The sequence below is a fragment of the Mercenaria mercenaria genome, chromosome 9, assembly GCF_021730395.1.
Source record: "Mercenaria mercenaria strain notata chromosome 9, MADL_Memer_1, whole genome shotgun sequence".
NCBI lineage: Eukaryota > Metazoa > Mollusca > Bivalvia > Venerida > Veneridae > Mercenaria > Mercenaria mercenaria.
In genome coordinates this window covers 1,576,681-1,590,806 of record NC_069369.1, presented here as the reverse complement: position 1 = coordinate 1,590,806, position 14,126 = coordinate 1,576,681, and the positions used below count along the sequence as shown (strand labels likewise).

At 34.8% G+C, this 14,126-nt stretch overlaps 1 protein-coding gene across 1 annotated transcript in view; it reads right to left on the bottom strand.

Annotated features, from left to right (window-relative positions):
* Positions 1–14,126, bottom strand: part of LOC128559629 (solute carrier family 23 member 2-like) — a 16,634-nt gene extending 2,508 nt beyond the window's left edge. Inside the window, exons 1-8 of the mRNA XM_053551937.1 lie at positions 13,998–14,126; positions 6,876–7,033; positions 6,180–6,268; positions 5,614–5,690; positions 3,390–3,571; positions 2,827–2,947; positions 1,712–1,868; positions 983–1,236 (exon numbers count right to left, since the gene is read on the bottom strand). Coding sequence (XP_053407912.1) covers positions 983–1,236; positions 1,712–1,868; positions 2,827–2,947; positions 3,390–3,571; positions 5,614–5,690; positions 6,180–6,268; positions 6,876–7,033; positions 13,998–14,126 — 1,167 coding nt within the window. The remainder of the gene's footprint in view (positions 1–982; positions 1,237–1,711; positions 1,869–2,826; positions 2,948–3,389; positions 3,572–5,613; positions 5,691–6,179; positions 6,269–6,875; positions 7,034–13,997) is intronic.

Genomic DNA, 14,126 nt, shown 5'->3' with positions numbered 1-14,126 from the left:
GATGGTAATATGTCACAATAGTATATGATTCACATAGTGGCAGATTTCATTTCTAACACTTAGGAACAAATTAGTAGTATAAGATATTGTAAAGGAGAGAAAATGTTTTATTTTGTTTGAAATCTTTGATTACATATGAATTCTTAAATTGAAACTGATTTAAAAGATGCGTCTGCATCTCATTTTCACCAGTCTAGATTATAATGTTGGTGCAGATAGGAATATCCATCTCCATGGTTACTGTCTAGTCTAAAGATTTTTATCCTCACCTACGGCCAGTGACAGATGTTTTTTCTTGCAGGCATAATTGTAATATAACAGTTTATAGCACTATTTTTGCTTATGTGAAATCAACGTTTTCAACGGTACACAACAACTTTTAGTTTGAGTGCAGATACGTTATGTGCTTTTGCTAAAATAACTTTTTTCTGAATCAAGAAATGTTGTACAAGGAACAGAGAGAAACTATCAAGGTGTTTGATATTTTTCTGAATTTACGTAAACACATCATTTACCTCTGGTGTGTAACATGTAGTTTTTCAGCACCGGTAAAAACATCCGCTATATCAGAAATTGATTTTAGTTTATGATGGGTCCGTCGTATTTCGTCGGTGACTGATAAAATTTTCATCTTTTCTGTCATAAAAGTGACTTTTTAATACATTTCCACTTTCAAATTTTCATTTGCCAATAGTTATTATATCTGAAATTCGTACAAAATGGAATGTACTCTATTGACGTCTTGTAAATCTTGTAAAGATGCAAGTGTCAGCGGGAACTCTTGACGGAAATTTAGTGACATTTGGGTGGCTTTAATTTACAAATCTTTTGTGACATCACTTACTTTAAGTAAAGTCATTATCATAAACAGGCTCAATCTTTCCTAACTAAGGCGTTTATGGCATTGATCGTGCACTTTTAGTTTAAGGAGGCTGCATTACTGGAACGTGGTCTTATCTTGCTAGAGGTATTCTTATATTACCTTTGTTATTCCGATAGCGCCGATTACCCCACTGTAAGTTGTTGTGCCAGGTCCTGCCCCGATCATACCAGATATTATACTGGAGAAACCTTCCACAGCTACTCCACGATTTATAGCGTGTGGAGGAGGGGGTGGGACACCACCAATTCGGGCTGCGGCATGATAATCTCCAACTGATTCTATAATGGATGCTACGGTGGCAGCCAGGAACCCAACATATCCCGCTGCACTAAAGGTAGGCATACCAAACTGAACTACAATAAGAAATGTATGAAACATAATATATAGCCCGTTAGTAATCTTAAATATAGTATTTAACTTTGAATATTTCAACAATTGTTATAATGTTTGCATTACATACGCTGTTGCTTTTGTTTTATCATTTTCATATGATTAATTACAGGCAGTCTTTGAGTTTATCGGCCTTGTTAAAATTATCTGTTGATTATGTATGTTTATAAACACTTTGTTTTATTCTTTCTATTGTTTTATGGCAATAATAATATGTTTTTACAAATAGAAGACAAATATACCCCGCTTTGGTTTTTTACCTTAAATCTGTTTGGAATTTGCTTTTTCTTATACAAGTAATTACAAATTCAGTATTCTTAAAAAATATTGTCTCGGTCGTATGTTATCTTAACAACAATAATTTTGCATTTTAGTCCTCGTTTTTGGTAAAATAATTATTAATACTATCAAATCCACTTCCAAAGAAAAAATACGTACACGGGTATGGCCAGTAAAACCATGGAGCTGTCTTCAGAACCTCTACCCTTGCGTCTGTTCGTGCCATATAACTTGGTTTCTCAGGATTATTAGGGAAGACTTCGGTTACAGTTAGAATGTAGCAAATCAACCAACTGACGCCGACGCTTAGTAATATCTACGAATGAAGAAGATATTTTTTTAAAAGGCATTCAATCATTTGATTAAACCAATAATGAAGGAATTGGCGTTGTTTTCCGACAGATTTACGGGTCAGGGCCAAGATTCGCAATAATTGAACCACAAAGGCGTTTGCCCGGGTGGTGTAATATTTTAGCATCTGATCCATACCGGTCGCAAACGCACCATGTTGGTTTTCTCATGGCGAGGTTCATTTGCATAAATTTTGGGGACTCCTGTAAACTTTTATTGTAGACATCTTCATAGACCTTTTCCACTGATGACTCTCTACTCTCCTCCATATTTTGTATTGTTTTACGGAAGGTATGACACGTTTTATCAATCATTTTGTTTTATGTAATGCACGAAGATCAAAATTACATTTCTGACAAAACTATTTCCTGCCCTATAGTCAATAGTTCATATTAAATATAAAGTTTAGCTGAATTGGAAAAATATCTAGAAAGTATCATGTAAGAGATAAACCAGTGAAACCAATAAAGAGCCTAACTCGTATATTTTGCACCTGCATAACACAAGTTAAAAGGAACTGATGCCATATTTCGTTAAATGTCACTTTTGTCCGTAAATATTGAAGAGGATTTTTCTTGTACTGATATATGATTTCCGATATGTTAAACATATCTAAATTTTAGCATAAACAGTAGATTTGAATAGTCAGGAAATTTATTCCTGCAATAATCCAGCTCTAACTGGGGATTACATATTTATCAATGGCGTGATAGGTTAGGTTGTTTGCAAGAGGACCTATATGGAATAAACAAGGTTTATAAAAAGTTTAATCACTATGCTTAAAAATAATCAAATAAAAAACTTAGCATTGTACTTGATCTAGATCTTGACCTTAAATCTCTTATATTAACACTCACTATTAGTGCTTTATAATTTAAAAATATAGACACTGTCTCTACATTTGCTTTTGCTAAAAGTAATACCGTAAACACTTGAAACACTGGGAAACGAACTACATAACAATGTTCTTTCTTTGACCATGCAGGTAGCGGAAGTTTTAGTTTGCCAATGTAAAGACCAAACGTAAGAGTCAAGCACATCGTCCTGAAAAAAAAAAAAAAAAAAAAAAAAAAAAAACCAGAAAATTTCATCTTTTAAGTGAAGTCACGACACTGGGATCGTTTTTTATTGTGCAGGCAGCATAAGTTTGCGTTGAATGATGTAAAGAATAAATAACCCTTGTTGATATAAACATTTTTGTCGCAATTCTAATATTTGTATTATGTTTCTGAACAAAAGGTAAGAAAGTCATAAAATGATATAAGCGTAATGACAGATGGGTTCGTTCTTTTAATAATTCTATGTAAAACGCATCGGCCTGTGAAATTAGAAAAATAAATATGTGTTCTTATTTCAGTAGACTTCTTTCAAAACCAATAACGATTCATGCGTTTTCTTTCAAAAGAAATGAGCAATAAGGGTAAAACAAATGCATCTAATACATTGCAAAACCGTCAGCATTACGTTTTTTTGGATAATAACTTACATGAAAGAAATACCCCAATGTGGTTTACAAAGATCGATCAAAGAACCTGTGAGTGAAATCCCTATGAGGGCAATAGTAGGTGCTATAGTAAGGGGTCCAGTGAACCGCAGTAAGAATCCTATCACTCCAGTGCAGCCAAGAACAATTTGTGTGATGGAGGCAAGAATAAGGTTTCCCTGGATCTTTGAAAATAAAAAAGCACAAAGTTTTAAATCACATAAATAAAATTCCAGTATCCTTAATATTTGTCATTACCTCTTAGCAGATGTTAAAGGCAGCTTAAGTATTGACATGCTGAATATAAATCAAGCCGGCTCGAGACAATGCTCTGTTTACCATTCTGGAACCTTTACTGATTTTAATATTATTCCTAAATATTAAGTCCTTAATGTTACGAGGAACGACTGCAAAACTGTCTTTGAAATAACTAGAGCTATCACTAAAGGTGATGAATGTACCCCCCCCCCCCCCCGCCAGCATGCACCGACACAGTACATTGCAATTTGACGCACACAAGTATGTGGACTGTATGTATATATAGACTGTATGTATACAGTATAGTAACAAAAAACAAAGTCCCATAACTATGCAGAATATATATCTAAAAGAATGTAACATGCACCATGCACAACTAGGGTTGGTACTGATCACTTGTGTGAAGTTCCATTAAATTGTGTGCAAGGGTTTGGTAGATTAGGCACGCACAAAATTGCATAATGCAGACTGTATGTACATAGTATGTTAACAAGAAACAAAGTCCCATAACTCTGCAATTTTTGTCGCTGAAAGAACCTAACATGCCCCATGCACAACTACTGTTGTTACTGATCACTTGTGTGAAGTTTCATTAAATTGTGTCAAGGGGATGAGGAGAGATGGTGCGCACAAGATTGTGTATGTATATAGTATAGTAACAAAAAAAACAAAGTCCCATAACTCTCCAAATTTTTTTTCTAAAAGAACCTAACATGCCCCATGCACAACTACTGTTGGTACTGATCATTTGTGTGAAGTTTCATTAAATTCTGTCAAGGGGATAAGGAGAGATGGTGCGCACAAGATTGTGTATGTATATAGTATAGTAACAAAAAAACAAAGTCCCATAACTCTGCAAATTTTTTTTCTAAAAGAACCTAACATGCCCCATGCACAACTACTGTTGGTACTGATCATTTGTGTGAAGTTTCATTAAATTCTGTCAAGGGGATAAGGAGAGATGGTGCGCACAAGATTGTGTCTATGTATATAGTATAGTAACAAAAAAAACAAAGTCCCATAACTCTGGAATTTTTTTTTCTAAAAGAACCTAACATGTCCCATGCACAACTACTGTTGGTACTGATCACTTGTGTGAAGTTTCATTAAATTGTGTCAAGGGGATGAGGAGAGATGGTGCGCACAAGATTGTGTCTATGTATATAGTATAGTAACAAAAAAACAAAGTCCCATAACTCTGCAAATTTTTTTTCTAAAAGAACCTAACGTGCCCCATGCACAACTACTGTTGTTACTGATCACTTGTGTGAAGTTTCATTAAATTCTGTCAAGGGGATAAGGAGAGATGGTGCGCACAAGATTGCGTCTACGTATATAGTATAGTAACAAAAAAACAAAGTCCCATAACTCTGCAAAATTTTTTTCTAAAAGAACCTAACGTGCCCCATGCACAACTACTGTTGTTACTGATCACTTGTGTGAAGTTTCATTAAATTCTGTCAAGGGGATAAGGAGAGATGGTGCGCACAAGATTGCGTCTACGGACAGACGGACAGACAGACAGACAGACGGACAGACAGACAGACAGACAACCTGAAACCAGTATACCGCCCCCCCCTTACAACTTTGTTGTCGGGGGGTACAATAAATGGAAAGGTATATATGTGCAAACGACGCAGATTTATTCGCATTAGGTATACTAAGCAAACATAGAAGTAAATACGGATAATCCATGTTTAAAATAGCAGACAGCGTGAAGTGCTATTAAAAAAGCATTTGATGGCATCAACCTGCGTCATCTGGAGATTAACTTTGAGCTAGATGTCTTTAGCAATAAAAAAAGCCTGTGACAAGTCCCTGGTGTGTATTTCCGTGTTATTATATTTTCCGGGCTTAGGGATCGTGCTGTTTTTGCTTGGTTTCAAATGATGTTTTTGAGATTTTATTACCTGGCATTAATGATGTAAAGGACCTTAATAGAGCGACATTTAGATATAGCGTAATATACTTCTCTCATTCTGATTTTCCAGATTTCGTCTTCGTCCATCTTCAGTTTAGTGGTATTTAGTCCTGTGATTTCTTTATCTGTATATATGGAGAAAGATTATACTGAGTTTAAACTAATAATCAATGTAAGCATAACAGAAAAAGGGCTTTCTTTTAACTAAACCCGTAATAAGACCGTTCCAATATATTATTATTAGAACAAATATATTGACATTATAGATAAAAATACTGAATTATGCATTGGAATTGCAGTGATATACAACATATATTTAGTGTTATCCAAATTATGTCCCATAAGTGGAGCATTTTATGTCTGAACATGCAGTCAATTAATATTCAGTAAAAATGTACTTAATATCTTTATTTTGTTTGAAATTTTATAGTTGTCTAGATACTTGTTAATAACAAAACAGACAATAAAAACAGACCACTGTATTGTAAGGAAAACTGCACCATATAAACATATTTTTCTTTGACACATTATATATCAATTTTTACCACTCCCGCGACGATATTCTTATTTGACCAAGTACAGAAACATAAAAATGAATGTTATTATGTACGAACCATGATTTGGACAGCTCCATTTGTCTAGTGTCATCATTGCAATAATAGGAGCAACAAATGAAAACGATGAGGATTGAATAACACCAAGTCTGAAAATACACATTTATGTAGGCCTACTCGTTATGTACATAACCAGTCAATAAATCGAGGGCTTAGAGCGAAACTGTATACATGTACAGAAATAGAAGTAGATAGACCAGTTTCGCTCTAAGCCCTCGAAATGTACAATATTAGCAAGTATTTTTACGTACACCTGCTTTAACTTATTTATATAACACCTGTAATATGTCGATATGAATTGCCTACTAAGAGCATTTTCTAACGGCGTACATATAACAATCAGATAAAGTAATGTTAAAAAAGGATTGTTTCTACAAAAGTGATAAAATGTAAAGGTGTTTATTATCTTTTTGTAATAATGCACTTAATTTTGATGTTGTACTTAGACTAATCCAAAAAGCTAGGTTTTTAAATTATATATCACGAATATTCAAACATCATACCCTTTCAAATATATTATAAAAATAACTGTTCGTGTTCTATGATATTTAAATTGTTGAATTCGGTGTTTGCTTCTATTTTCTGTTTACATATAACAATGGCATATTTAATCACAGATGTTCCTAACTTATTTGTACCTGAACTATTTCAAAAGAAATCAGCCCAAGAACAAAGAAAATTTCAAAACATGTTTACCGTACGCCAAACATGTTCTGTAAAATTGTGGCTAACCCTGCCATAAACATGTTGATACTTAGTAGTGTATATGTGACGTCATCTTGACCACTTGCACACAGAAGTCCAGACAATATGAAGGACATTGCTAATGGTCCATCAAGACACTGAATTACTTGCTGCAAAATAAAGGAAGTAATATACACCACAGAGAACGCATGCGTTTTCATCCAATGTACGTGGAATAATTTTTTAGAAAGTGATTTTTAAAGCCATTCTACCATGTATTTGCAAATGGTGGATCAGATGCAATTTTCTTTAACAGACAGAGTGCTCGTTTCTAAAGTACCCATACCTTGCACTGGCCATGTGAATACAGTGTTTACTAGCTCATTTACTTCGTCAAATAATGTAGTTGAACCTATAAGCATTTAAGTTTTCTTTAGGTCTCTTTGTCTTGAATGTGTGAAGTTGGCTATTTGTCATATATTTCAATTTTTAACAGCTTTACCAAATCATTTCGGTTGATGATTAACTTTACATTTCATCTTCTTTAGGCAACATTTTCCACATGTATACAATAACTTATTAACATTTGGCATCAATTCTTTTAAGCTTTACCAACTAATTCTAATATCAAATGGTTTTTAAAATCAGGGGACAAAATGGATGACAATTATCCACGATATTTTTTAACGATTTTAGTTTCTGTAAAATTGTATTTACCAGTTAAAGCATAAACAAATTAGCTTTGTGTAAAAGCTAGCCAGTGACGCTTTTATCATGCTTATGTGAGACTGAAAGACCTGTCGTACTTATACTGGCATAACATCAAACAGTTATTCAAAAAAGGAAACAGTTTCATTTACAAAACGTCTCTTTGAATTAATTGCATTTGCAATTGCTCGCGCACAGATAGCGAGGTAAAAGCCTTCAGGGGATTCGAATGCTTCGGTCCTTCCCGTTGTTTTTAAACAAAACTCCTATCGTAATGCGGGCCGGAAGAAGTTGTTTATGTACCTCGCTAGCACATACTGACATTATATATTAAAGCTTAGCGGCAAATGTGAGGATTCATATCTAAATGAGTATTCAATATCAAAATTTGCAATGAGCTTTAATATTCAGCCGTAAATAACAAAACATATGTATCACGCTACAACCTTGATGATTAATAAATGTGTAATCAACATATGTCTACGTTCTGCTGCTTAGTAATCGTCGTTAATGATTATGACTGGCAGGTGCGTTGTCAGGGATAGCTGTTAAAAAGGGGAAAAACACAGAATTGTGTGCATCACAAAGATAGAGTAAAAGAACTATTTTACAGACCAGGTTAAAAGTAAAAGCAGGAAGTTTAATTAGAACTGATAGAAAGGTGGCAGCTGCCCAGCAAATATTTCTAAGCTAGGACTAGCTTGCGATGACACAGAAAGACTGTACCAGAGACGTATACTTCTGGAATAAAGGAGTTTGCATGATAGTGTGTTTTTGAATACCAAATCTAGTTCAGGTTTCAAGTTCTTCTAAGGTGACTATGGTCAACAAAAACAAGGTGTTGTTTGATCTTATACAACACTGTAACTGCACTGATCTTATGGCGTTGTTCTAGGGTTTGCCAGTTTAGTTTATTTAACATTTTGGAAACACTACTGGTGTAACTGTAGTCATCATAAACATACCTTGACGCTGATCTTTGAACATGCTCTATTTTGAGGGTTAGATATTTTTGCCACGGATGCCATATGGTGGAACAGTACTCTAACTGGGGTCTAACATAAGTTTTGTATGCAACCTCTTTGTCTCTTTTGTTTGGGGTTTTGACATTTCGTTTGATGAATCTTAGGGATTTTTTTGCTTTGGATGTTATGTTATTGATGTGACTGGTCCATGATAGATCTTTGGCAGAATCAGCCGATTTTAAACCGATGTCATGCAGCTTATAGAGGAAGATTACAGAGTTTTTTTTTGCGACTGATTCTGAGGACTTCACACTTGTCTGGACCAATCGGACTCCCATATAAATATCTTCAAATAAAAGTAGCACTACGTTTGCGATACGTTATATTATTATTATACCAGATTTATATAGCGACCTTTTCATGATAAACACGTTCAAAGGCGCTTTACATATAGCAAACGCAGCCACACAGGGCGCGAAATTCATCCTCTACTAGTACAGACATAGAGCGATCTGACCAGACGGACAGACTGAGATAAAGCCCCAAGAACAGATAGAGAGAATCCTAAGATACAGGCTGTCCGGCTAACTTAGCCTAGCTCTTTGCGAATAGACAGTCTGGTTTTTTACCGTGCTCGGTATATGTAACTGATATATTTCACTTAGTTTTAATACTTTCAAAATTCTAGGACCAATATTAATTCATAATCGAAACTTGCAGGGTAAGCATCTATTTCAACAGGATATGGTTGAAAAAGTACACACTCTTTTCTTTCCTAAAGCATTAATGTATTCAGTTAAAACTAAATTAGAATTGTAAATATCTTCTCCATTGATGTTCCCCATTATATAAAATTTTCTTATCTAACATCAAAATGTACCAAAGTCACAATCAAATAACACACAAGACATAAATGCTAATGTTTTGCTGTATGAAATTCACTTTACCTATAATTGCTCTTCCGTGCAATGAATATTTAATATCTGGATCAAAATGAAAATCATAGTCTGGAAAAATTGAATCGATACTTACACGGTCTGTCAACCAAGTTTCTACTAAAGCTATAGTGTCAAACTATTTCAAATCAGTTGTTAAATCAGTATCGATGTTTTGTCACTAAAATCAGTTTTGTTTCAGCACAAACAGTTTAAAGACGTTTTGTCACATGGCCCTCGGCTACTTTCCTATACATAGCAGGGACCTTGACTTCTTTCCTATACGTAGCACGGACCTCGGCCGTTTCCGATAAATTAACATCATCCTTTACACACGCTGTAGAAAGGACTTCGTTTATCTGTTTTCACTGAGTTGAAACTTTTGATGGGCATGCATAAGACTGACAGTTTTCACACTTACTATTCGAACCAAGTCGTTTGTTCCTTTTGATAATAGGTCACTGCATTCGTGACCGCCTTCAGTAATTTTGTTTTTGTTATCACGGTTTTTAAACAGTTGTAATTTACCTTTGTAGATTTAACTAGTTTTGTCTTGACTTTTTTAATTTATTACGGCTCTATCATATTCGTCTGATTAAACGGCCACTGACTCTGGTCCTTTACTTCTAAGAATATCTTAATATCTATATATTTTACACTTGGTCATGATCAAACCCGAAAGTAACAAACACCATACTACAATAATCTTATAACTTTTCCTCTTTGCTTTTAATATGTTTTACCTGTTTTATATTATTAGTTATCATCTTTTCTGTAGGTCAACCTATTTTTATCTTTTTTAATTACATTTGGCTTTTAAACGACTTTGGATTCATTACTTAAACCAAAAAATCTTAGATTTTATTTCTTTGCATCGCGTTCAAAACAGATCAGTGTCACTTTCCATCTCCTAACAATATTGTCACTAAGATACTGTACATCCAGCTGATTTTTCTCTAGTGTTTTATAACATTTCGGCGTCATTTTGTATTGAACAATTTGACTCAAGTCGACGAAGATTTTGCTTTAATTAAAAAAGTTCTTTCCTATCTATTGTCAAGACAATCGTTCTTCATCAAGTCGATAATTTTTCACTGATATCATCTCTGAAGCTCATACATAAGATGGTTGTCAAGCGCATTTAATGATTCTAAAATTCTTGTTTCACTGTCATCAGAAACGTGATCTCTATTTCTTTCTACAAGACTGGAAAGTATAAGTTCAGTTTTCGCTGCTACTCTGGACAAACTGTCCAAAGCGTAACTGGGCTAGAGCAAGTACCAAAGCGTACCTCTGCAGCATGAGACTAACTCATGCATTGAGATTTATGATTTAAAAAAAAAAAACACCGAAAGGTAAAATGCCGCCACTGTTTCATATATTTACATGAAACTTAGTGGTTGATCAGTTTCTAGTTTCCAGAATTACGGAAACATTTGAGTTTTTGCAGTTTTTTCTCGTGCACATTTATAAACCGTTGCAGCGGTTTATTTATTTTTTTTTTTGTAAACATTGATAAAGATAGAACGAGAAGCGACACTAATTTTAGACACTATCAGCACTAATTATAGATCGCACATGTAAGTATAGGTATCGAATTTTTATTTACCGGACGTTCGCTGGCTTTAAATCCTCTGAGGTAAAAAAGTTGACCTTTCTGTACAGAACCTTAAAAATTCTAGTCCTACAACAATTTAAAAAGCGAGGTCGGTCACGGGCGGTCATTTTAGGCAACGGAAGACTAAAAATGTCGTTTGACAGGTTTTGTAAACTGTAGTATAGTAAACTGCACTTTGCTTTCTGCCTACAGAAGAGGAACCGGTATACAAAACACGATGACGGTCTTTTACAGGAGCTGTCAATATTGCGTTTCTTTTCAAACTTCATGATAGAGCTGCAGAAAAGGTAATTATTATATACCTATTATTTCTATCGAAACAGAATATTACTTGACATGCACATGGCCTTACTTTTATCCAGCTGGCTTACGGTAGGTCGGTGGTTCTACCCATGCATATTGCACATGTAGGTTTCATTTTGCTTACTTTTCGTTGTGCTGTGTTAAAATGTACATTGAAACAATTTTTGTAAAATGACTATTTTCCAACTTTTGATGGGGTGTAGCATCATCACGGGCGGACACCTTGGTAGAACTAAGTACTTTCCATAATTCAGCTGGATGGCATCTTCGCATGAAAGAATTCTAGAATCGGGCGAGGTTTCAAACCCTCATTGGTCAGAAACATGTAGTTTGAATCCAGCGTCCTTAGCCACACAGATAAGCAGACATATGTGTGCTATCTCGAGTAATGGCGTTATATCTTAAAATGAAGTGTTATTAGCCCTTTGCGATTTGACTTGCGATTTACAAGACCATTTAAAACACTACACTACTCTTGCTTGCATTGTTAGACCATTTCTACCGACTACTCCAAAAGGCCGCACTATATGTAGGAAGGACCCCCAGATACACATCCATGCATCATATTGTTATATGCTATGCTCACAGAGGCTCGAACCAGGTCGAAAACCAATACAAATGGCCAATATTACAAGTTCGCGCACTACCTGAACGCCTTCTATGGCTTGGCCTGACCCCTAGGGCTACCGGTACCCCAGGAACTTGGGAATGGTCTTCAAATGTAGCAAGGACCCCCAGCTACACATCCATGTATCATATAGGTCACAAAATACCTCTTACAATTATATTATATGCTCACATGTTATGTTCATCCAATGAAAGTAAAGTAGGCGGAGTCTTGGTATCAAGAGGCGGAGTTTTGGTATCAAACTTCGTTTTTTAGTCTAATCCTAACCCTAACCCTAACCCTAACCCTAACCCTAACCCTAACCCTAACCCTAACCCTAACCCTAGGGTCAATAGGATGAATAAAATAGTTTTAACAAAACCTAGACTGTTTTGTAAAAAAATTAAAAACATAAAAGATACCTTTAATGATCAACAATGACACTGCAAATCTCCAAATCTCACTAAAATTAATAAATCACAACACACCGCAAAAATGATTTCAAAAATATTTAAATTCTGCTAACAAATACATAATAAAAGCAAACCTTACAAAAACAATCCTCTTCATCCTAATCCTGAATAAATAATGAAAAGACCTAACTTCACACATTAATAGCGCATGCGCAAACAACCACGTGATACTTCGACCAATCAGATTGATGTTCCCTACCACGTGGTTGTTCATCTCAGACTGTTCATCTTTCGTAAAAACCTTAGACCCTAACCCTAACCCTAACCCTTCTAACCCTAACCCTAACCCTAACCCCTAGTGCCACTCTCGTCCCAAAAATTGAGTTCGAACACTGATTTCCTTTATAAACAATGAGCTAAGTAACATTGCTATATGCTACTGCTCATGCATGTGCAGTCAATAACACACATGAACAATTTTTTCCCTATTTATAATATTGATTTCACAAATAAATGCAGCGGACAAACAGAAACATCTTTGCTCGTAAAATTCCAATTAATTATACATTCATTACCTTTCCATTAATGCAAAAAATCCAAACAATTATACTTACATATTTCTACTGCATTCGCTATGTAACAAAAATGGCGTCTTCTTTATCAACAACTTTGAATTCAGCCAATCAGAGCACGCCATCGCATGAGGACATATTTTACCGATAATGCATTTCTCGCGCATGCGCAAACATACTTCCGTGAACGCTTTTATGCACGGAATCTTCCTCTCACTAATACCCTAACCCTAACCCTAACCCTAACCATGTTTGGGAATCATTTTCTCTACTAAAAGACAACTTAAGTATGCATAGAGGTGATTTACGTTTTAAATAAATTATTATCTTTACATATTTTTTGTATATGTATATGCAGAAACACAGAACATAATACCGGAAGACTTGTACCTTCTAAACATTCTTGCTCACAATATTATTGGTATTTTTCCAAATTTTCTATCTCCACATCATAAAACAAAAACTTTTAAGTCTATCAGATTGCACACTATATTAATATTGATTATATTATGTTATTGCATATATCATATAAATACTATTTATTGTTTGATTTTGTGTAACTTAAGGCGCTTGAAAAGCATATGAATCGTACCAAAATCTAACCTTAGCTTCCAAATATTTAATTGTCGGCGAATGATTACAAAACTAACCGCCTAGATTATCAATTGAGCAAGTTATATTATCACAAATCAAACATACAGATTTTATTCAAAGACTGTCATAAATATTACATCTTATTCTTATGTTTTAGCAGTATGAGGCATTTGGAATGTTAGCGAAATGGTTGAAAGTGTCTGCATATTTATTGTGGCATGGTGTAAACGTCTTTGCAAATTTTAACAACTTGCAAATTGGTCTTGGTTCCGTTTATCACAAGTACCTAATTGTTCTATGGCATAGGCATTTCTGTTTAAAGTACAAGCTTCTATATATTTATGTGTTTGTACATTGTATGAGTTCTAGTGAAAATCAATGTGGTAAAGTTCTGATTGAATCATATCTGTTACACAAACCGCACTTATTTCAGATTGTCCTAGAGCAAACAAGTCCTTCAATGCGTTTCTCAACCAACTCACTTCAGATTCTTCCAATCCAGTATCCCCACCAACGTTATATCCGCTGGTTTTATGGTAATTTTCCAT